The following is a 22,809-nucleotide window of genomic DNA, read 5'->3' as shown; positions in this document are numbered from 1 at the left end:
TATGAATTCCTCCTCCAGGCTACCCCGTGTGATTAGATTTGACCAATCGATATGTAGGTTAAAATCCCCCATGATTACTGCCGTTCCTTTTTCACATGCCTCCATTATTCCCTTAATTATTGTCTGCCCCACCATGAAGTTATTATTTGGGGGCCTATAAACTACGTCCACCAGTGACTTTTTCCCCTTACTATCTCTAATCTCCAACCACAATGATTCAACATTTTGTTCATTAGAGCCAATATCATCTCTCACAACTGCCCTGATATCATCCTTTATTAACAGAGCTACCCCACCTCCTTTCCCTTCTTGTCTATCCTTCCGAATTGTCAGATACCCCTGTATGTTTAATTCCCAGTTTTGGCCACCCTGCAACCATGTTTCTGTAATGGCCACCAAATCATACCCATTTGTAATGATTTGTGCCGTCAACTCATTTATTTTATTTCGAATGCTGCGTGCGTTTAGATAGGGTGTTTTAATACTAGTTTTTAAACCACGATTTTTAGTTTTGACCCCTCCTGCAGCCCCTTTATATTCATACATATTGTCCCTTCCTATCACCTTGTGGTTTACACTTACCCCAGTGCTACTCTGCTCTGTTGCCCCCTGCCTTTTGCATTCTTTCTTGGGGTCCTGTTCATCTGCGCTCTCACCCACTCTAACTAGCTCAGAGCCCTCTCCTGGGTTCTGAATACTCCTCGCATTGAGGCACCGAGCCTTCAGGCTTGCCTTTTTATTACACTTTGACCTTTTAGAATTTTGCTGTTCAGTGGCCCTTTTTGTTTTTTGCCTTGGGTTTCTCTGCCCTCCACTTTTACTCATCTCCTTTCTGTCTTTTCTGTTTCCCTCTGTCTCCCTGCATTGGTTCCCATCCCCCTGCCATATTAGTTTAACTCCTCCCCAACAGCACTAGCACACACTCCCCCTTGGACATTGGTTCCAGTCCTGCCTAGGTGCAGACCGTCCGGTTTGTACTGATCCCACCTCCCCCAGAACCGGTTCCAATGCCCCAGAAATTTGAATCCCTCCCTGCTGCATCAATGCACAAACCACGTATTCATCTGCGCTATCCTGCGATTCCTACTCTGACTAGCACGTGGCACTGGTAGCAATTCAGAGATTACTACTTTTGAGGTCCTAGTTTTTAATTTAGCTCCTATCTCCTTAAATTCGTCTCGTAGGACCTCATCCTTTTTTTACCTATGTTGTTGGTACCAATGTGCACCACGACAACTGGCTGTTCTCCCTCCTTTTTCAGAATGTCCTGCACCCGCTCCGAGACGTCCTTGACCCTTGCACCAGGGAGGCAATATACCATCCTGGAGTCTCAGTTGCGGCCGCTGAAACGCCTATCTATTCCCCTTACAAATGGCCTACTCCTGCTCCTAATTCTTATGTTCTTATTCTTACTCCATACTATCATTGCACTTAGTGGGTGAATCCAATATCAATCTGACTAACCACAAATTAAACTTCGCCAACTCTATATTGGGCTAGAAATTGGTCTTTTTGCGATAGCGGCATTTTATCGCCATTTTTCGCCAAAAATACTGTTACAAATACCACTATTTTTTACAGGCATAAAATTGGCAACAAAATGCGCCCGACGGTAAAAATCGCGTTGCACGAGGATTCGCGATGGAAACCATGGTCCTCGCCAACTTTAGTCCAACGCCGATCACTGCGAAAAAGCAGGCCCTGGGAGGGGGGAAAACACACAAAAGAATTGCAAAACACAAAAAATAAAATATCACAAAACATTTATAAGACCCTTAACTAAGTAATTGCTGCAAAATAATTAAAAATTAAAAACTTTAACTTACCTTTTTTGCAGGCCTTCATACTTACCACTGTTTCTGGGACTGCAACGCAGGCTTTTCTCAGGCGTTTTTTTCCACACAGAATACGGGTGCGTCGAACGGTCAATTTAAAGCGATATTGTTTTTTTTGGTGTTGCACGAAGGCAATCTGCTTTTCAGCAGTATTTCTAAACCACTGGCGCACAACTTTGGCCAATTTAGATGAACATCTTTTACCATCAAAAAAGGTGAAATATTGTTGAAAAAACAAGTGCAAGGCTGGCCAATTTCTAGCCCATAATATGTATACTTTGTTATTGTGACTGTGACAAAGGCAAACTATCCCTCCTTGTCCTTCTGATCTGTCTGCAACCTTTGACACAGTTGACCACTCCATCCTCCTCCAACACCTCTCTACCACCGTCCAGCTGGGTGGGACTGCACTCACCTGATTCCATTCTTATCTATCTCACCATAGCCAGAAAATCTCCTGCAATGGCATCTCTTCCCACTCCCACATCGTTACCTCTGATGTCCCCCAATGATCTATCCTTGGCCTCTTCTTGTTTCTCATCTATATGTTGCCCCTTGGCGATATCATCTGAAAACACAGAGTCAGTTTCCACATGTAGGCTGACGACACCCAGCTCTACCTCTCCACCACTTCACTCGACCCCTCCATGATCTCTAAATTGTCAGGTTGCTTGTCCGACATCCAGTACTGGATGAGCAGAAATTTTCTCCAATTAAATATTGGGAATACTGAAGCCATTGTCTTTGGTCCCTGCCACAAACTGTGTTTCCTAACCACTGACTCCCTAGCATCTGTCTGAGGCTGAACCTGACTGTTCACAACCTAGGTGTTATATTTGACCTGAAATGAGCTGCCAGCCACATATCCGTGGCATTTCTAAAACTGCTTATTTCTACCCCCGTAACATTGCCCGTCTCCACCCCTGCCTCAGCTCATCCGCTGCTGAAACCTTCATCCATGCCTTTGTTGCCTCTAGACTTGAGGGGGCCATAAATTCAGCCTCCTGATAAGGCCTCTGGCCACCTGAAAGCGATGGCCACTGACCGGTGCCGAATGACCGCCAATTTGCGGCAGCCTGGCCAACGCTCGCTAAATTCAGCTTGGGGCTTTTTGCTGCGGTGTGACGATCCTCCCCGCTCCTGCAGATGCATCTTAAAGATGTCATCAGTGTGCACAATGCAACGGAGCTGCCCTGGGAGGGGAATTCACCTGCCAAAGTCTCCCGGCCACCGCTCGGTGCCCCAGACAGCTTTTTGTGTCGGGGTACTCCTTGTTGGCTGTGGCTGCCCTTAAAGGGGAGGTGGTGCTGCCAGCGACGCCATTTTCTTTTGTCGGCCGACTATCAGATCGGGCCGACAAATATACCCCCGGGTTCGGCCGGACTGCCAACAGGCAGCCTGGCACTCCCTCTTGGGTGTCAGGCCATTGGCCTGGCTAAAACCCTTCCTAGTGGCCCAGTGGACCTAACTAAATAAGATGCAGAGCTTGCACCTACCCTCCCCTTTAACTGAAGGAGAGAGATGTTGTGACGTGCCAGCGCGATAATGTCATCGGCACGGCACTGATAAGTGACAGCGGTGGAGACTACGTCCCGTCCCGCTCGTGACGGCCTCTCCGCTCCGCCCCCACTTCCGCCCCCATGATGAGGCCACTTCCGCTCCGCTTGAAAAAAAAGTTCGAGGAGCTGAATTTCTCCGGAAAGGCCATACATCCATTGCGACAGGCAGAAGACTTTGAAAACAGTAGGTCCGCACCGTTTTGAGCGGAGGTGAATTTCGGCCCCGACTACTCCAATGCATTCCTGGCTGACCTCCCACATTCTACATAAACTAGAGGTAACCCAAAACTCAGCAGCCCATATCCTAACTTGCACCAAGTTCCACTCACACACACCGCTGTACTCGCCAACCTACATTGGCTCCCGGTTAAGCAATGCATCGATTTCAAAGTTCTCATCCTTGTTTACAATTCCCTCCATCGACTCGCCCCTCCCTATCTCTGTAATCTCCTTCAGCCTCACAGCTCCCCGAGATGTCTGCACTCAAATTTTGCCCTCTTGAGCATCCCTGATTATAACTACTCAACCATTGGTGGCTGTGCCAAGCTCTGGAACTCACTCCCTAAACCTCTCCGGATCTCTGTCAAATGTATTTGTTTTGTCTTAAAACACTCCTGTGAAGCGCCTTGGGATGTTTTACTATGTTAAAGACACTATATAAATAGAAGTTGTTGATATTAATTGTAATTGGAACATTGGTGTGTATTGATTCTGCTATCATTATTCAATTTCTTGGATATTAGAAGGAGTATGAAACATAGACAAGTGCATATATTTTATAATAGACCAGGTGCTCGCCTCCTTACCTGTGGGCCTTGGTACTTAGCAAACTTGCTGCACTGTGTGTTTTGCTGCATCCATGAAGAGTCTGCCTTGCTGTGTGATTTAGCTGAAGCTATTAATTGGATTTTGCTGTTCCCTCATGTCTTGCTCTCCGATTAGATGCTGTCAGGAACAGGAGAAGGAGAGAAGATAAAGCATCATTCGTCAATATAGAGCTGAGCAGATATTGAATAGAGGAAAAATTGAAAGGAAGAAAACAGAATAAGAGGCAGAAATATTAAGACAGAGAGAAAGAAGCAAATATCTTAAACAAAGGATTTCTTTAAAATGATAAACTCTGTTATATGATCTAGTTAGATGAACTATGGGAGAGTGGAATTTGTAAAACTAACTTCAAAAAATATACCAATCTGTTCCATATTCTTTGTGCAATATGTTCATACAACCACATGGAGGCATGATCGCTTTCCTGATCAAACTTTGCGTGGCAGTTTCCAGCATTAGGTTCAAAGTTTAGTAAATTAAAAGGCATCCATATGAAAAGTACTGTATCATGCCTCATTCATATTACATTATTTTCCTTAAATATATGCAATGATATTTAAAAGAGAAGGGACTGTGATGCGAATTGCTTAATGTGTTCCTATTTCCTTTCAGATAAATATTTAGTTGAAGAGCTCTTGTGTGGAGAGCAGGAGCGAACTGTTTCAGTTAAACGTATAAGATTATGAGGGGGCTTGACAAGGTGGATGCAGAGAGGATGTTTCCACTGATAGGGGAGACTAGAACTAGAGGGCACGATCTTAGAATAAGGGGCCGCCCATTTGAAACTGAGATGAGGAGAAATTTCTTCTCTCAGAGGGTTGTAAATCTGTAGTATTTGGTGCCTCAGCGAGCTGTGGAAGCTGGGACATTGAATAAATTTAAGACAGAAATCGACAGTTTCTTAACCGATAAGGGAATAAGGGGTTATAGGGATCGGGCAGGGAAGTGGACCTGAGTCCATGATTGGATCAGCCATGATCGTATTAAATGGCGGAGCAGACTCGAGGGGCCGTATGGCCTACTCCTGCTCCTATTTCTTATGTTCTTATGTTCTATGTTCAGAGAAAGTGAAGCAGACAAGCTCCACTGACATCAGGCAAAAGAAGGACATTCTTGCTATTGAGGGAGTGCAGCGAAGATTCACCAGACTGATTCCCGGGATGGCGGGACTGACCTATCAAGAAAGACTGGATCAACTGGGCTTGTATTCACTGGAGTTCAGAAGAATGAGAGGGGACCTCATAGAAACGTTTAAAATTCTGACGGGTTTAGACAGGTTAGATGCAGGAAGAATGTTCCCAATGTTGGGGAAGTCCAGAACCAGGGGTCACAGTCTGAGGATAAGGGGTAAGCCATTTAGGACCGAGATGAGGAGAAACTTCTTCACCCAGAGAGTGGTGAACCTGTGGAATTCTCTACCACAGAAAGTAGTTGAGGCCAATTCACTAAATATATTCAAAAGGGAGTTAGATGAAGTCCTTACTACTCGGGGGATCAAGGGTTATGGCGAGAAAGCAGGAAGGGGGTACTGAAGTTTCATGTTCAGCCATGAACTCATTGAATGGCGGTGCAGGCTAGAAGGGCTGAATGGCCTGCTCCTGCACCTATTTTCTATGTTTCTATGTTTCTATGTTTGCTCTAATCAGTAGCCACTTTTAAACTTTTGGCATCATATTAAAGTAAAAAGTGCAGCTTCTGATCCATTCTCAAACAAATGTCACTGGATTAAATAGCCGCTAATACATACAGCTTGTGGCCTGACCTCAGCAGAGTGAGACTGCTCTATTTCCTCTTCATCAAAATGTCTATCTGCCAGGGTCTACAGGAGGGATCTATGACTAAGGATTTTGCTGTGAAAAATAGATTGCTGTCTAGATCCATTGTTGTTATTCAAACTGTTAAAGCTTTCACTGCAGTAGACTTGGTGGTCTAGTGAATTAGACATTGTTTAATTTCTGGGATGTGGTTTTGAATACAGTCCAGTTTAATGGTTGAAAATTGCTCTGTCTGCTGGCTGTATAAGTGTTTTTTGGGCAGCTTCAACATACTTCCTAATAGGTATGTTCTTAAGGGGGAAGAAAGTAGCAATAAATGAGTAACCTCATTCAGACAGGTCTGGAGGATTGGTGTCATAAGTGGAAAATGGCACAATGTTGCAAAAAAATTTTTTTTTGAATGAGTTCAGGTGTATTTTAATGGAAGAATAACAAGACCTATATGCTGTATCTAACCATGGTGTAGTTGAGCTGCGAGTGCTTGATCCAGATATTCAATACTTGAAATCAAAAATGCCTCATTCCTTGGACTGGATTTTCAACTAATTTGCACCCCATTTAGCGCCTGGGCGGAGCGCAAAAACAATTTTTTTTTGGCACGAAATGAGGCGCACAAGATTTTGCGCCCGGGCGGAACTTTCGGTAATGGTTTTGCGGCGGTGCTAAAATTTAGTGCCCGCCCACTGTTTTCACTGTTTAGATGATGTAAATTGCTGTACATTGCTGTGCTAGCGCCCCGGGTAGAACTTTTAGCCATATCGCCCGATTTAGTGTCCGCCCGGGAACCTGCCAGCACAAACCAGTCGCACCCAGGGTGCACCAGGTGCTAACGGCGCCACCTTGTAAACGGAGGAGAAAGTCGGAGTTCTGAGTGATTAAAAACATTCAGAGAAGAACACTGCGTTACTGCATACTTTTCATTGTGAAGTTTATGTGAGTTTATAGTTTACTTTAAAGGACATTTAAGGACATTTTAAAAGATGGAATCTATACTATGTCAGCCATTATATTTATATGACGTCAAGCTGCACGAAGGCTTATTGATAATCATTTTGAACGTAGTCGAAGAGGTCACAGACATATGGGGAGGAGGCCTTACCCCCCAAAACTTTACAGGGAACATCACTCATACTTGCAGTTCTCTGAAGCTGCGTTAGAAGGCTGTGCTTCTGAAAGGAAGTGCTGACAGAGATATGCCAGCTCATACAAGCAGACCTACAGCCTACCAGCGGCAACAGGACTGAACTGCCCATCGAGGTGAAGATGACTGTGGCACTTGCCTTCTATGCCTCCGACTCCTTTCAGACATCAGCGGAGGACATATGCTCCATCTCGCAGCTTGCTGCATTTGCCAGGTGACTACTGTGCGCACGCAGGATGGACTTCATAAACTTCCCAATGGCCTAGGAGGCCCAAGATGAGAGGGCTGTAGGTTTTGGACAATTTGCTGGCTTCCCCAAGGTCCAGGGTATGCACATCACCCTGCGAGCACCTTTACAGAATTCAGAGATTTACCGAAACCGAAAGGGATTCCACTCCATGAACGTACAGATCGTCAGTGACCATACTCAGCGCATTAGACTAGGAAGAGGAACCTATGCCACCACCACCCCCACCACAACTACAGGGGAGGCATCGTGGAATATTCCGCCACTGCAAAAGCCTTACCTCAGCAGTTCATAATTGAACGCTTTGCTTGAAGAGTGAACGGCATGTTTGACCGTTGCCTGGCCACTCTATCCCACCATGTTGACTATTCCCCCTCTTAATCTGCAAATAAGACACGACACCGGAATGGTTAAGGTGAACAAAACCTTAACATTGTAAACTTTTATAAATTTGTTAACATAATTTGCAAATGTTGAAACTTTAAAAAAATAACATAAATTGTGATTAAAGTTTGATTAAACAACAACAACATTATTAGCAACACCCCTACCTCACTGACTTTTACCACTGGCTTTCCCCCCCCTTTATCCCCCTCCTTGCATGCACATCGTACCCAAAGTGGCACCACGATGGCATATAGCAATGTTGTCAGAGCGCTACTTTGCTGGGGGAGAGACATTGGTGATGCCTCCTGGGGAGACACTGGACGAGCTCATGACGTGGAAGGCCCGGCTTGTGACTGGCGAGCCTCTTCATCAGCGTCGCCAGTCGCAGGTGGTGTGAGTCTGGGTGTCACATTGGGGAACTCGGAAAGGCTGCTCGCCACACTCTCTGGGACTCCAGTGTGACTGGTGGAAGCCATCAGCCTTGTTTGGCACCGATGGCCTCACAGGTTTCGCAGCTCACACCGACAATCTGCGACCCTACCTCCGTTATGGTCGCAGTGAGTTTCTCGATGGTCGCGGGAATTCTACCCAGGACATCAAGGAGCTGACGGACGAGCTGGATGCTCTCCCTGGACAGTCTCACCATGTCCAGTTCCACTTCTGCTTGTCTGTCAGCAGACCGACTTTGCCGACTCATCCTCTGGAGAAATGGCATACGGGATTCGACCCTAGCACTGCATTGCTGCACACCAATAGTCCCAGGAGCCTCGGAGATCTCAAAGCCCGAGAATGTTAGATCATCCTCAGACGAGGTGCTTGCCAGTGGCAAAAGAGGTGTAGAGTGCATCTGCTGCACTACCAACTCATCTTCCTCTTCATCCTCCTCCTCCGCATGATGGTTTGACGTGGAAGGTTGATCCGAGGGATGTGTCGCCTGTGACTGGTCACCTGGAAGGAGAAAACAACAGACGAGTTGTTAGCAGCAAGGGAGTGGGCAGGGTGACATGAGGAAGGCCACATAGCACAGGTTAATTTGAAGGACCGCCGCTAATCCATTATATCTAGTCCAGAGACACTGCAGACACTGAATCACATTGCCCCAACCCTAGTCCACAGACACTGCATCACATTGCCCCAACCCAGCCTAGGGAGTGTGCAGGACTTACCCTCAGTATGCAAGAGGGGGTCAGCACCCCCATGGGCAGTTACCCGACTGGAGACACCGATAAGACCTGTCACTCTCCCTTCCAGGTCAGTCACTGGCAGGGTCTGAGGTGGATCGCCACCTGTCCGCACCTGCTCGCGGCGGTTATGGGACTACTTTGCCTGAAAAGATGAAAATGGGAATGGTTACTAGAGGGTCCATCTGCTCTTGTGGCACACTTATATCAAATTGTCTAAATGTAATACAGTCCTTTGCTTAATGGCTTTGGAAGTTGCACATGGTTTATCACAAGGTCATCGAAGTGCAGAAGCATCTTATGAGATCTCAGAAAGTAATTTTAATAATGTGTAAAGATCATTCATGGCAAATAGGATGTCACACTAAGCCTACCTATGCAGAATCATAGAATCATAGAAGTTTACAGCACTGAAGGAGGCCATTTCGGCCCATCGTGTCCATGCCGGTCAACAAGAGGTTATCCAGCTTAATCCCACTTTCCAGCTGTAGGTCCATAACCCTGCTGGTTATGGCATTTCAGGTGCACATCCAAGTACTTTTTAAATGTGGTGAGGGTTTCTGCCTCTACCACCCTTTCAGGCAGTGAGTTCCAGAGCTCCACAACCCTCTGCGTGAAGAAATTTCCCCTCAAATCCCCTCTAAACCTTCTACCAATTACTTTAAATGTATGCCCCCTGGTTGTTAACCCTTTTGCTAAGGAAAATAGGCCCTTTCTATCCACTATATCTAGGCCTCTCATAATTTTATACACCTCATTGAGGTTACCCCTCAGCCTCCTCTGTTCCAATAAAAACAAACCCAGCCTATTTAATCTGTCCTCATAGCTTAGATTCTCCACTCCCGACAACATCCTCGTAAATCTCCTCTATACCCTCTCCAGTGTAATCACGTCCTTCCTGTAATGTGGTGACCAGAACTGCACACAGTACTCCAGGTGTGGCCTCACCAGTGTTTTATATAGTTCAAGCATAACACCCCTGTTCTTGCATTCTATGTCTCGGCTAATAAAGGCAAGCATTCCGTATGCCTTTTTAACCAGCATATCTACCTGGCCTGCTACTTTCAGGGATCTGTGGACATGCACTCCAAGGTCCCTTTGTTCCTCTACACTTCTCAGTATCCTACCATTTAATGTGTATTCCTGTTCCTTGTTAGCAATCCCAAAAATGCATTACCTCACACTTCTCTGGATTAAATTTAATTTGCTACTGTTCTGACCACCTGACCAGTTGATTGATATCTTCTTGCAGTCCACAGCTTTCTTCTTCATTTTCAACCACACAGCCAATTTTAGTATCATCTGCAAACTTCTTAATCATACCCCCTATATTCAAGTCTAGATCATTGATGTATATCACAAAAAGCAAGGGACCTAGTCCTAGTACTGAGCCCTGCAGAACCCCACTGAAAACATCCTTCCAGTTTCAAAAACACCCATCAACCATTACCCTTTGCTTCCTGCCTCCGAGCCAATTTTGGATCCAACTTGCCACTTTGCGATGGATTCCATGGGCTTTTACTTTTGTGACAGTCTGCCATGTGGGATCTCATCAAAAGCTTTGTTTGCCTTCATTGACCCTCCTGGTTACCTCCTTGAAAAATTCAATCAAGTTAGTCAGACATGACCTACCCTTAACAAATCCGTGCTGGCTGTCCTTGATTAATCTGTGTCTTTCTAAGTGAAGATTTATCCTGTGCTTCAGGATTTTTTACAATAATTTTCCCACCACTGAGGTTAGGCTGACTGGCCTGTAATTACTCGGTTTATCCCTTTCTCCCTTCTTAAACAAAGGTACCAGTCCTCCAATCCTCTGGCACCACACCTGAAGCCAGAGAGGATTGGAAAATGATGGTCAGAGCCTCTGCTATTTCCTCTTTTGCCTCACTTAGCAGCCTGGGTTACATTTCATCCAGGCCTGGGGATTTATCCACTTTCAAAGCTGTGAAACCCCTTAATACCTCCTCGCTCACTATGTTAATTTCATCTAATATTTCACACTTCTTCTCCTCGATAGTAGTGTCTGCATTGCCCCTCTCTTTTGTGAAAACAGACGCAAAGTATTCTTTAAGAACCATACCCACATCTTCCGCCTCCACATACAGATTACTCTCATAGTCTCTAATGGGCCCTACCCTTTCTTTAGTTATCCTCTTGCTCTTAATATATTTATAAAACATCTTTGGGTTTTCCTTGATTTTACTTGTCAAGAATTTTTCATGCTCTCTCTTTTCTTTCCTAATATCCTTTTTAATTTCATCCCTGGACTTTCTGTACTCCTCTAGAGACTCTGCAGTATTTAGCCCTCGGTATCTGTCATAAGCTTCCCTTTTTTTCTTTATCCTACCCTGTATGTCCTGCAACATCCAGGGGGCTCTAGATTTGTTAGTCCCTCCCTTTTTCTTTAAGGGCACATATTTGGCCTGAATCCTACGGATCTTGTCCTTGAATGCCTCCCACTGCTCTGACACTGATTTACCTTCAATAGCTGTTTCCAATCCACTATGGCCAAATCACTTCTCAGCTTAGCAAAGTTGACTTTTCCCCAATTTAGAGCTTTTATTCCTGGTCTATCCTTGTTCTGTTCCATAACTACCTTAAATCTGACTGAATTCTGGTCACTAGCACATAAATGCTCTCCCACTGATAACCCGTCCGCCTGCCCAGCTTCATTCCCTAAAACTTAATTCAGAATCGCTCCTTCCTATGTTGGGCTTGCTACATACTGGCTAAAAAAGTTTTCTTGAATGCAATTTAAGGATTCCGCACCCTCTATACCCTTCTCACTAATTTTGTCACAGTTAATATTAGGATAGTTGAAGTCCTCTACTATTACTGCCCGATAGTTTTTGCACTTCTCAGAAATTTGCCGACATATTTGCTCTTCTATCTCCCTCTCACAGTTTGGGGGTCTATAATACACGCCCAGCAGTTTTTCAGTTCAACCCATATGGTCTTGTTTGATGATCTCTATAGCTTATCATCCCTCCTCACAGCTGTAATAGTTTCATTAATCAATACTGTGAGTCCCCCCCCTCTGTTTTTACCCCCTCCCCCCCATCCCATCTGAAGATCCTGTAACCAGGAATGTTGAGCTGTCATACCTGCCCCTCATTTAGCCATGTTTCTGTAATAGCTATAATATCATACTCCCAAGTGTCTATCTGTGCTCTCAGCTCATCTGCCTTATTTGCTATACTCCTTGCATTGAAGTATATAGCATTTAGTACCGCCAGACCTCCTTGTTGACGACTTTCTAGCCATTGTTTCCTCTGTCCTTCATGTGTCATGCTTTTTAGGAGGCTGAAGACTGCAACAGCATGAGAACAAATAGTGTCAGATTTATAACTTAAGTAATAAAGAAGTGCATCAATAAAAATTGTACTCACTCTAACGATCCTACAAAGATCATTAAACTTTTTCTGCCACTGCTTCTCACTCCTCCTCAGCAATTTTCCTCCAGCTTCTGTTAAAAATGGCTGGCAGGGGTCTAGATCCACCCCTCCTGTGTAGTTCCTGCCATCTCCTCTTGCCTCTTGTGAAAATCATCTGGCAAGCTGTCTGCTGTCCTCTTCCTCCATCGAATAATAAAATGTCTGATTCAGCCCTGCATGTACTGCACATGCTTGTAATCGTACCCTGCATTAGCGTTTGTGATCAGACAGCAGACCAGAATTTTTCCGCGATTTGTGCCTGAAAACGGGCGAAATCGCAAAAAGCCAAAAATCCATTACCCCCAGCACAGCTGAAGCCCGTATTCACATTATTGCTACCCCAAGACTCGTCTTCAACCACTCCTCTCTGCCCTCCCTTCACAGACTTCAAGGGGTAGATTTTCAATTTGCCAGCCGGTTGTATAACAGGCATTGCTGACCAATGGATTTGAAAATCGGGCAATCTCTATAGCAGGCAACCAATCAACAATGCCAGTTTTACGCCTGGGTGGCAAGCCCAAAATCTACCCCACATCAACCAAAGCTTTGGCACTTGTATTGTGTCCTGCAAGGAGAAACATAGAAAGTAGGCCAGGAGTAGGCCATTCGACCCTTCGAGCCTGTACCACTATTCAATAAGATCATGGCTGATCATTCGCCTCAGTACTCCTTTCCTGCTTTCTCTCCAAACCCCTTGATCCCTTTAGCCGTAAGGGCCATATCTAACTCCCTTTTGAATATAGAGAACATGATAAGCACAAAGTTCACAGGTGATAACATTGTTTTCACTACTTCATAATCAAATTCCTACAGTATAGAGATAGGATCTAATAATATTGATTCATAATTTAATTTCTTTTTATGATATCCAATGTATTAAAGTTTTTCAAGTTATTTTCCTGCTGTATAGAATTTCTCCTACCACAAACATTCTTCGGCTGAGAGAACGAGTGGGTAATCTGTCTCAGGTCTTTGTCAAATACACTCTTGTATTGCTCACTGCAAGGTACAGGATGGTGATTTGAGATAACTCATTGTGGTGAAGTATCTGGCTGCTACTTGTTGCCTTTTGAATGACCAAGCTAAGATCAGGAACCTATTGTGCTAAGTGCTAAGGATTCAATATTGTAGCTTACCTTTCATGTTTAATGTGTGGTACAGCAACCCATTGTATCACTGGAATATACATTTTTTTAATGATATTATTTTTCCCTTAAAGAGATAGATTATCAATAATGTGTGGGTAATGTATTGGATATATTGACCTCAGGTCGATGTCCATTGCTTCCCAGCTATTCTCAGAAACCTAGGGTGAAAGAGTAGAGGTCAGTGACATCAGTACACAAATTGCAATGCCCTTATTGATCCCTTCGGAAAACACTTGATATCTTTAATTTGGGGCTAAGTTTGCAATTTATTTTCTCCAGACAGACTACATTAGCTCAAACTTTTACAATAAAATAGATTATAAAGCTTTTCTGATTTCAATGAGCCCTTAATAATTTTGAAGTTTCAGTTCCTGACCTCATCACAATTTTAATCCAGACACGGAGGCAAGAGCTGAATTCAGGAGGAGAGGTGGGAGTAGCTGCCCTTGACATCAAAGCAGCATTTGACCAAGTTTGGCAACAAACGGACTTTAGTAAAACTGACGTCAATGGGGAAAAGAGCAAGCCCTGAATAACATCCAGGCTTGGGCTGACACGCAGCAGGTAACATGTGTGACTCATTTGTGCCAGGAAATGGAAATCTCCAACAAGAAAATGCCCAACCACTCTCATAAACTTCAGGCACCACCATCACCAAGTCCCCCATCATCAACATACTTAGTCAACATTGACCAGAAGCTGAACTGAACCAGCTATATTAACGCTATAGCTAGAAGAGCAGAGGCTGTGTACTCTGCAATGAGTGGCTCATCTCTTGACCCTTCAAAGCCTCTCCACCATCTACAATGTTCAGGTCAGAACTGTGATGGGATGCTCACCACTCATCAGATTGGGTGCAGCTGCAACCGTAACAACATTTATGAAGCTTAACATCATCCAGGACAGAGCAATTCGTTTGATTGGTGCTCCTGCCACTGAACTCAATATATATCTCATCCATCACCAGTGCACTGTCGCTGCTGTGTGAACTATCTACAGAATACACTGCAGCAACTCACCAAACTCACTTTTCTACAGCACCTCCCAGTCTTGCATGAGCAGCAAGATCATGGGAATACTATCACCTCCAAATTCCCTTCCAAGTCACATGCCATCCTGACTCGGAGATATACCACCGTTCTTTCATTGTTGTTGGGTCAAAATCCTGAAGTACTATCTAACATTATCATGGGAGCACCATCACCACAAAGACAGCAATGGATCAAGGAAAAAATCCCACCACTACATCCTCCTCAGAAATAATTATAAATAAGACATCTAGTTGATGGGCCAGATGATCACATCAACCACAAAAAAATGCTCAAATGGTTTGCAATGATCATCTGAACAAAAGGATGAGATTACAGTCTTGAAATCATTCCAACTGTTTGTTACTTTTTATTATAAATTTTAAATAGTTGGTTTTATTTTATTTTATTTTAAGCCTACTTTTTGCCAATAGCCAATGTACTCCATGGATCAAGGGATTCATGATTTTTCATAATCCCTGAAAGTTTAATCAATGATTATCAAAAGTTTATAAATATAATAAATTTGAGAAAATTGAATATAGTCGGTACATACCACTGATTTTTAGAAGTCATGTTTGAATCAGAGAAGAGTTGTGTTTTACTATAATGTTTGGTGAGCTTACTGTACATCACATAAAAAAACCTGGGTCATAATGGCAATACTATGTTGATTCTACCCAGGGTCCATGCCAGGAGGAAATGCAACGAGCTATTGATAGGGTTACTCTGGGTCATCCCACCTTTCACATCCCGAACTGTGATAAGAGAGGATTCTACAACCTAAAGCAGGTATGCTGATTTTTAAGTTAAAAGTATAATGAAGGATGTATGAACCTAGGAACAGCAGTAGGCCATTCAGCCCCTCAAGCCTGTTCTGCTTTTGAACTATATCATAGCTGATCTATACCTCAACTCCATTTATGCACCTTGGATCCATATCCCTTAATATCCTTACCTAACAAAAATCTATCAATTGCAGTTTTGAAATTTTCAATTGACCTAGACTCAACAACCTTGTGGGGGAGACAGTTTCAGATATCCACTACCCTTTGTGAAGAAGTACTTTTGGGCATCACCCCTGAATAGCCTAGCTCTAATTTTATGATTATGTCCTCTTGTTCTGGCCTAGCTCTAATTTTATGATTATGTCCCCTTGTTCTGGCCTAGCTCTAATTTTATGATTATGTCCCCTTGTTCTGGACTTCCCTGCCAGAGGAAACAGTTCCTCTGTATCGACTCTATCAACTCCTATCTGAGGATAATTAGAAGGCAGAGTTTGAGGTAGGGAGATATGCTTGTTGAACAGTCTGCACAAGCTCATCCCTTGTAAAGAACCCTCATGTGTAATTCAGATTTAATTTAAACTGCTGCACCAGGCTTGTTCTAACTACAATATACCAAAAGAAACCTCTGATCTTGCCCCTATGACACACCAACATGGACTTTCTAAGACTTTTAAAAATCTCAACTTTCCTGAGACGTCTATCCTGGTTTCAGTTGTTTCTAGTGGCACCATACTGTGATTTCCGAAAACACACTCGCCTACATTTTCTGCTCTTTTATGGGGTGCAAATCAGGTATTCTGGGAAAAGAGGGGCTGAAAATTGGGGCAGAACCCAATTCCACTGGATTTCTACCTCTTCCTCAATCCCACAGTAATTCCCGTGAGAGGGGAATTTGGGCGGGTGGTTCTTTCTCATGCTTCCCCATCCTAATGGCAGTTTGGGGCATATCTGGTTCTTCCAGATATTGCTGTGAAGCAATACTTTGCGCAGTACCTTTTGTATAAATTTAATCGACCATTGTTTTCCCACTTCCATATTTTGTCCAGCTCATTTTGTATGTTTTAAATGGGCTCACAGAAATCCTTACCTTTCCCAAAGCATGCATAGATCCAGAATAATATATCTGCAAGTCTCTGAAAAGTAGTTCAAAAGGGTGGCTGTCACAGAGTTGTGTCGTTTCCTGCAGCAAGATCGGCAACCAAATGCCACAGTTAATACAGCACTGTCTGTTCAAGTCAAGGCTACTGCAAACCTGAAATTCTTTGCCTCTGGCTCTATCCAGGCTACCACAGGGGATATCAATAACATCAGTCAATCTGCATTTAGTGTTTCCATTCCATTAATGTACAACTGGTGTGTGATCACTAAGATCTGATTATGAAGGTCTCTGCCTGCTATCCTGGCAGCTGTCAATAAGCGGCAATCCTTCATTTTCCCCATTCTTTGCACAGCTGGTTGCCTGGGGATTGCACTACATTCAGATCCGTAGCTCAACCAGAGCCCTCACTGAGCAGACCACTGAGTCCTCTAGCGCTGCTTGGACAAGTCTGGTAGCATCCTGCAATAAAGCTCACATAAAGGTTTCGATATTTACCCCAGCACATCAGATGGGAGAGGGCCGGGGGTGGGTTAGAAATGAAAAAACAGAGAACGCGACCCCAATCTGCTGTGTACGAGCCTGTTGCCATTTTTCATGCTGGCAGGTTGCGTGGCATCTTAGTGTCATTCCGTGGAGAGGCAGAACGCTTCATTAACATATTTAAATCGGGCTCCCACAGTGCAATTTCTGTGAGGGGTCTGGAAACCCGAATGCCATTCCCAAGTGTCTCCAGCTGCAGCCTCCTGCCGCTGGTGTTTCCCACCTGGCAGCTGGCCAGCCTGTCAATTTGGTCGGCTGCCGGGCAGGAAAAGGAAGAAAAAAATGATTAACAGGTCCTACCATTAAATTCAACAGGACCTTCGCGTCGCCAGCCTTGGTCCAGTTTTTCGGTCATTTTCAGCCTCCCTCAAATATCCGGTCCCACATCTTAGTTGTTGCTGTATGCTGCAAAATGTTGCTGTGCAATTGTGACAAAACATATAGCCACCATTGGACAAAGACCTTCAGCAAGATGAGGAAGAGGACACTGATAACATAGAGGATGACAAAACAGTAGAAGTGCTTTAAGGCCTGCAGCCAAAACTCTTCAGCAGTAGCTCATTAAAGTGCACTTCAGCTGAACACATGCCCCCTGAATTGTCAGTCCTGTCCAGTGAGACATGATATATCCAGGGATGCTGATCGTGAAGTCTGTGATGTTGGTTGATATAAATAGAAAGGTTTACTGTGTTGCATCCAAGGGTACAACTCTTTTAGAAGAGAAAAATGTCAGTGTTGAAAGATGTGGGACGTTATTCCACCTAACTCAGGGTCTGTTTTGCAGGGATCTGGTTAAATTGTGAAATGGAATGAAAAATGCTGAAATCGGTAGTCGGCAGGATCGAACCTGCACGGGGAAACCCCAATGGGTTTCTTAGTCCATCGCCTTAACCACCCAGGCACGACTACGGAGTGGGTAAAAGCCTACTGCACCTGGTATTCCCAAGCGGTCTCCCATCCAAGTACTAACCAGGCCTGACTTTGCTTAGTTTCTGAGATCAGACGAGATCGGGCATTTTCAGACTAGTGTGGCCATCGGCGCCAAGGGTACATTCCCTTGTGATCACTGCTCAGGTGTTTTGATCAGATGACTGATATTTCTGACATACCAATTAGATTGATATATTATTCTGAGCCCGATTGTTTTATGCTTTTATTGATCCATCCAGCATTTTATATTAAAACATATTTTGGAGGTTATCAAGAATGCTGGTAAATATAGATTTTCAATTCACTTTATTTAAAAATAATCAAATTGTCATTTACCTGTGTGGTGGTTAAGACATGTATGTATATGTGATAGTGGGCTGGTATTGTCCAATGACAATGGGGAGTGGAGCTTGGTGGCAAGGAATCAACTACGAACAGAAAAAAAATATATATAAAAATGATGGACCCTGTAAAGATACTTTGCTTTTCACCAAATGCTCCCTTCAACTTATACGTTACTTACAACCTGTGAATAAAATTAACAAAAATGTCATTACAGCTGTATTAGAAGGCAAATTGAGATGTCCTAAGAGATGATGGACAAGGGTGCCATTGAGATCTATTATTTGCTCTGGGGCCATTATGAATGAGTTGGTACTCAATTACAATTTACAATAGCAATCCTTTCTAATAAAGTCAATCATGTGAGCAAAGGTTTTTTTGTGTTTGTATGTATGATTGCCCATTTTGTAGTTTGCCACATGTAAAGTGGCATTTTGCAAGCAGCAGAAAATAACTTTAATATATGTATAAAAAAATGTTTTCAATGTATTACAGTTTATAGCATATTTTACCAAGTTACATTTCACCAAACATGTGCAAGGGGTGCAGTACTGAACATAGTGAATGTCATGAATATCTGGATACAATAAACTGAGAATGACTTGCAACATTGTCCTGTACACCTTGAGAATGTTATTTAGAATTTCTCTTTTCTCCAGTGCCTATTCATAGGAGACAAACGTGAAGTGTGTTGTGACAGTTAATTTATCAATTGGCTGAGTCCCCAGCATAAAATATCTGCTTCTGAATCAGTAACATTGACTCTCATAAAGGAAGTCAGTGTTACTGTGCTCCCAGTGTAGAGTTTTGTTCGCTGGGAGTACGTATCTGGAATCGTGCAGGCACAACTCTTGACTTTGCTTCCATAAATTTAATAGATTGAAGATCAGGGGCTGCACCCACATGATTTTTCAGAATGCCTTCCCAGTGGATGGGGCTCTACATTGAGAGTGCAGAAGTGGAAACTTTAGCCTGTTTGACAAGTGCCCTTCAAAGGCAAAACATGAGCTATGATGCATGTCCTGAATATATTGTTAGGTTCTTCTATCTTTCTTTTTAAGAGAATTAACATGCCACCTAGAGGAGTTTTGAGGGTGCAGTTCAATAAGTTAAGGAGAACCTTAGAAATGACAGCATAGAAGACCATTCATCCCATCAGTGATGGTTTGCCTCAGTTGTAGTCACCTTGTCCCTGAATTAGAAAGTTTTGGGTTCAAGATTGAGGGAGTACCGCATTATTGGAGGTGCTGGCTTTCGGATGAGACATTAGATAGATGGTCAGTTAATCTGCTTTTGGTGGTGTTGAGTGAGAGATGAATGTTGGGTTGGAGACCAAGGGAACTCCTTTGCTCTTCGAATAAAATCATGGGGCGTTTTACACTCACCTAAACTAGCAGACATTGTTTCAGTTTAATGTCTCATGTAAAAGATAGCACCTCCAACAGTGTATCACTCCCTCAGTACTGCACCGAAAAGTCTGGATTATGTGCTTAAATCCTGAATGTGGCTTGAATTCGCAACCTTCTGACTCAAAAGATCTATGTATCTGTATCTCTATTTCTGTTCCAGCACTGTTAATAATTTTATCATTTAGTTTATACTTTCACTACTTTTTTCAATGTACTATTTCACATTTTTCTGCATCCACCATTTGGACAACCTATCTTCTGCAATCCCCTCCATTCTTCCTGACAGTTTGCCATCCCCTAATCCCCTAGCATCAGTATGAGGAAGAGGATATTACACAATGGGGTAGTAATTGGTATTTGTTTTTCGTCTGTGAGCGGATACCTAAAACAGGGTTAGGCCTAGTAATATGTAATTTTGAAGCCTATTAAACTGGGGCAGGCATCGGAACTGCTCCGCTCAGGATTCTTCAGCGGTCGCCAACCAAAGGCAAGTTTTTTATTTTCTTTCTCAAAAAATACCGCCCTATAGAGCAAGGAGTGGTAGTGATCCTCTGACTTCACAGGAGACACAATTGGTCTCCCCTCCACCCACCTTCCCCCGCCCCTGCAGAACGTACTGAAGGCCGCTGCTGGCAAGGCAGGTGCCCCGATATTGATTTCTCCCATTAGGCAACATGTCTGTGTAGGTTCAGTAGTTCGCCTGAGTATGAAGATCAGGCCTGAGGACCAATTCTTATCGATCCGGTTATTCTGTGCAGAAAATTGCAAGGGCCATGAATCATGTGTGCTGAAACTCCACACCTGATTATCCAGTCTGCCTTCCCTTTGAACAAGACTGCATACTAGCAACATTAACTGAGATCATGCTGTTTTGCATGATTATTTTGTGTAGTTACATTGGAAAAAGCTTTTTTATTTCTGCACTTTTTTTTATAAACATTTGGCCTGCTATTCAGAGGTCAATAAATATTAAATATTGTGCGCTTGTGTTTTAAAAGTGCGAGTCGTCACTGAATGAGCAGCGTGGAAGATGTTGGTGTGTTTATCGCTGGAGTGGAAAGAGAATCCCTGGCTCTCCAGAAGTAAGAGGTGATCCCCAATGCCACAGGCACGACAGAAACGTTCCATCATCGGCAGAACAAAATAACTGAAGTATCTTAAGAAACTGATAAGGCGTTAACATCTTTGCTTTTCTTTCACACGTTACACCACAGCATTTGAAGGTGATATCTGCAAGATTACAGTTATCTTTCATGTATGTAAGCTATTTATTTCCTGCTCTTTTTTTAGTTTAACGATTGCATTTTAAAAAAATAGATCACATTTAACATAGCGTGTATATGAATGGTCCAATGAAATAATCTACTGTTGCTAGTTGCACGTTTGGTTCACTATTAGGTAAAATGCATGAAAATATACCTTTGTGAAAAATGTATGACTAGATAACTCTCAGTTGGAAAGAAGTAGTATCTAAATAGTCACTGGGTACACTGCAAGTCAATATGTATAATCAGAGTTGTCAAACCCAAGTATTACAATAATGGATCTCATGGCATTAAAATGTAAAGCTCTCGAGTCCTATGCCATAGACAAATTCTGCCAATGGTAATTGACCATTGCCTCCATGAGAATCAAAACCTCTTCCGAGTCATACAGTCAATTGTCATTTCAGATGTCAATATTTTATAGAACATAAACATAGTAGTGTGTTTCAAGGTGATACAAGTCTTCAGGTTCAGATAACATTTGTTAACTGCTCAAACTTCATTTTTATGCTTTAACATCTGTGTTCTTGCCTTTAACACACATCTATGAACAATACTTGGTACATCTAGTATTAATATAAAAAAATGAAGTCATTTGGTGCTGAAATTATTTGTTTAAATGCATTCATCATCTAATGTAAAACTTAAGTGTTAATTATAAACAAGCAAAAGATGGTTACTTTATTCTGGTGGTGCAACTTTACACTATTGTCTCTCATTTTCCTCACAATTTTGAAATAATTAAACGGATTAGTGTCGATCCTTTGCTCTCCGAGCCCTCAGCTGAAGGTAAAAACCTTATGCTCACTTCCCCATGAGGTATGTAATGATATATTTTATTTTTGTAATAATAACTAGTGCTTGATATGGATATCAACCTTTGCCCCCTTGCAAAGCAGTTTTGCTTCAACTAATGTTCAGACACACATCTGCCAAGAGGCTGAGGCATCACTGTGCTCAGCACTCATAGTAAAGGAGCAGAATCAGTTAACAATAAATCTTTAGAGCATTAAATGAAAAAAAAGCCCATGTAGCTGTCTGAAATGGTAAGTTAGTACACAGCAATTCCATCATCATCATTAGATGGAACTGAAGCCATGGTGGAAGAGCACATCTGACCCTCTGCCAGCCAGAATTTATTTTATGAATCTCTCCGCTATAATCGTGGACACCCTACTGCTTCAGGAGTTACCTTTTCCAGGTGCCAATTCTGATCGAGCAATTCTTATTTTGTTTTTGCCATCATAGAACAAGGGAGCAAAATAAAATTTAGCCAATACAACTTTCATCTCTTAACTTTTACTTTAAACATCGTTTTATATATTGGGTGGTTGTAAATGGAACCAAATTTACTTGTTTGTTTTTTATTGTTTAAGTATTGATACTTCCTATACCAAAGTTGGTGAATTCCATAATAAAGCAAGACAACATGACTAAATGATTCATGAGTGAAGAATGCTTGCAGTGCAATCATTATTATCTTAAAAAAACGCTATATACAGTGTTATTAAACAACAGTATATTATTTTACTGACAGGCACTTTTGTGTACAATGAATTGTAATTGTGTTGAACATATTGACTCAGTAAAGACGGAGAATGTAATATAGAAAATATGATTTCCTACACCTGCTGGATTTTCTGGTGATGTCTTCACACCCTGTAACCACTAGATGGCACTCATACATTTGTTCATATTTTCTCAATCAAAATTGTTGTATGATAGCATATGTCCTTTTAATGCGACTGTATCATCTAAATTTTATTTTAGAAAATCATTACATAATTATGATGCACAATTAATGGACTTATCTTCAGTGAATTTGTGAATTGTGTAATATTGTAGTACAAATTAAGCTGTTGACTTGTTGCTG

The 22,809-nt window shown here is 42.7% G+C and overlaps 1 protein-coding gene and 1 pseudogene across 2 annotated transcripts in view; one reads left to right on the top strand and one right to left on the bottom strand.

Moving 5' to 3' along the window:
• The window catches only part of LOC139264549 (insulin-like growth factor-binding protein 4), a 185,809-nt gene extending 163,006 nt beyond the window's left edge, over window positions 1-22,803 (top strand). The window contains exons 3-6 of one of the 2 annotated variants that reach the window (XM_070881183.1): window positions 15,248-15,355; window positions 20,670-20,760; window positions 20,886-20,926; window positions 21,691-22,803. In XM_070881183.1, coding sequence (XP_070737284.1) covers window positions 15,248-15,355; window positions 20,670-20,760; window positions 20,886-20,926; window positions 21,691-21,723 — 273 coding nt within the window. In that variant the 3' untranslated portion in view covers window positions 21,724-22,803. Of the gene's footprint in view, window positions 1-15,247; window positions 15,356-20,669 lie in introns of both variants that reach the window. The other variant, XM_070881184.1, reaches the window with a different exon arrangement.
• LOC139264973 (5S ribosomal RNA) lies at window positions 17,912-18,030 on the bottom strand (annotated as a pseudogene).
• Window positions 22,804-22,809: the final 6 nt, after the last annotated feature.

This window comes from Pristiophorus japonicus, chromosome 5 (assembly GCF_044704955.1).
Source record: "Pristiophorus japonicus isolate sPriJap1 chromosome 5, sPriJap1.hap1, whole genome shotgun sequence".
NCBI classification, from domain to species: domain Eukaryota; kingdom Metazoa; phylum Chordata; class Chondrichthyes; family Pristiophoridae; genus Pristiophorus; species Pristiophorus japonicus.
Note: the sequence above shows the minus strand (reverse complement) of the source record. Positions and strands in the feature narration are given on the sequence as shown.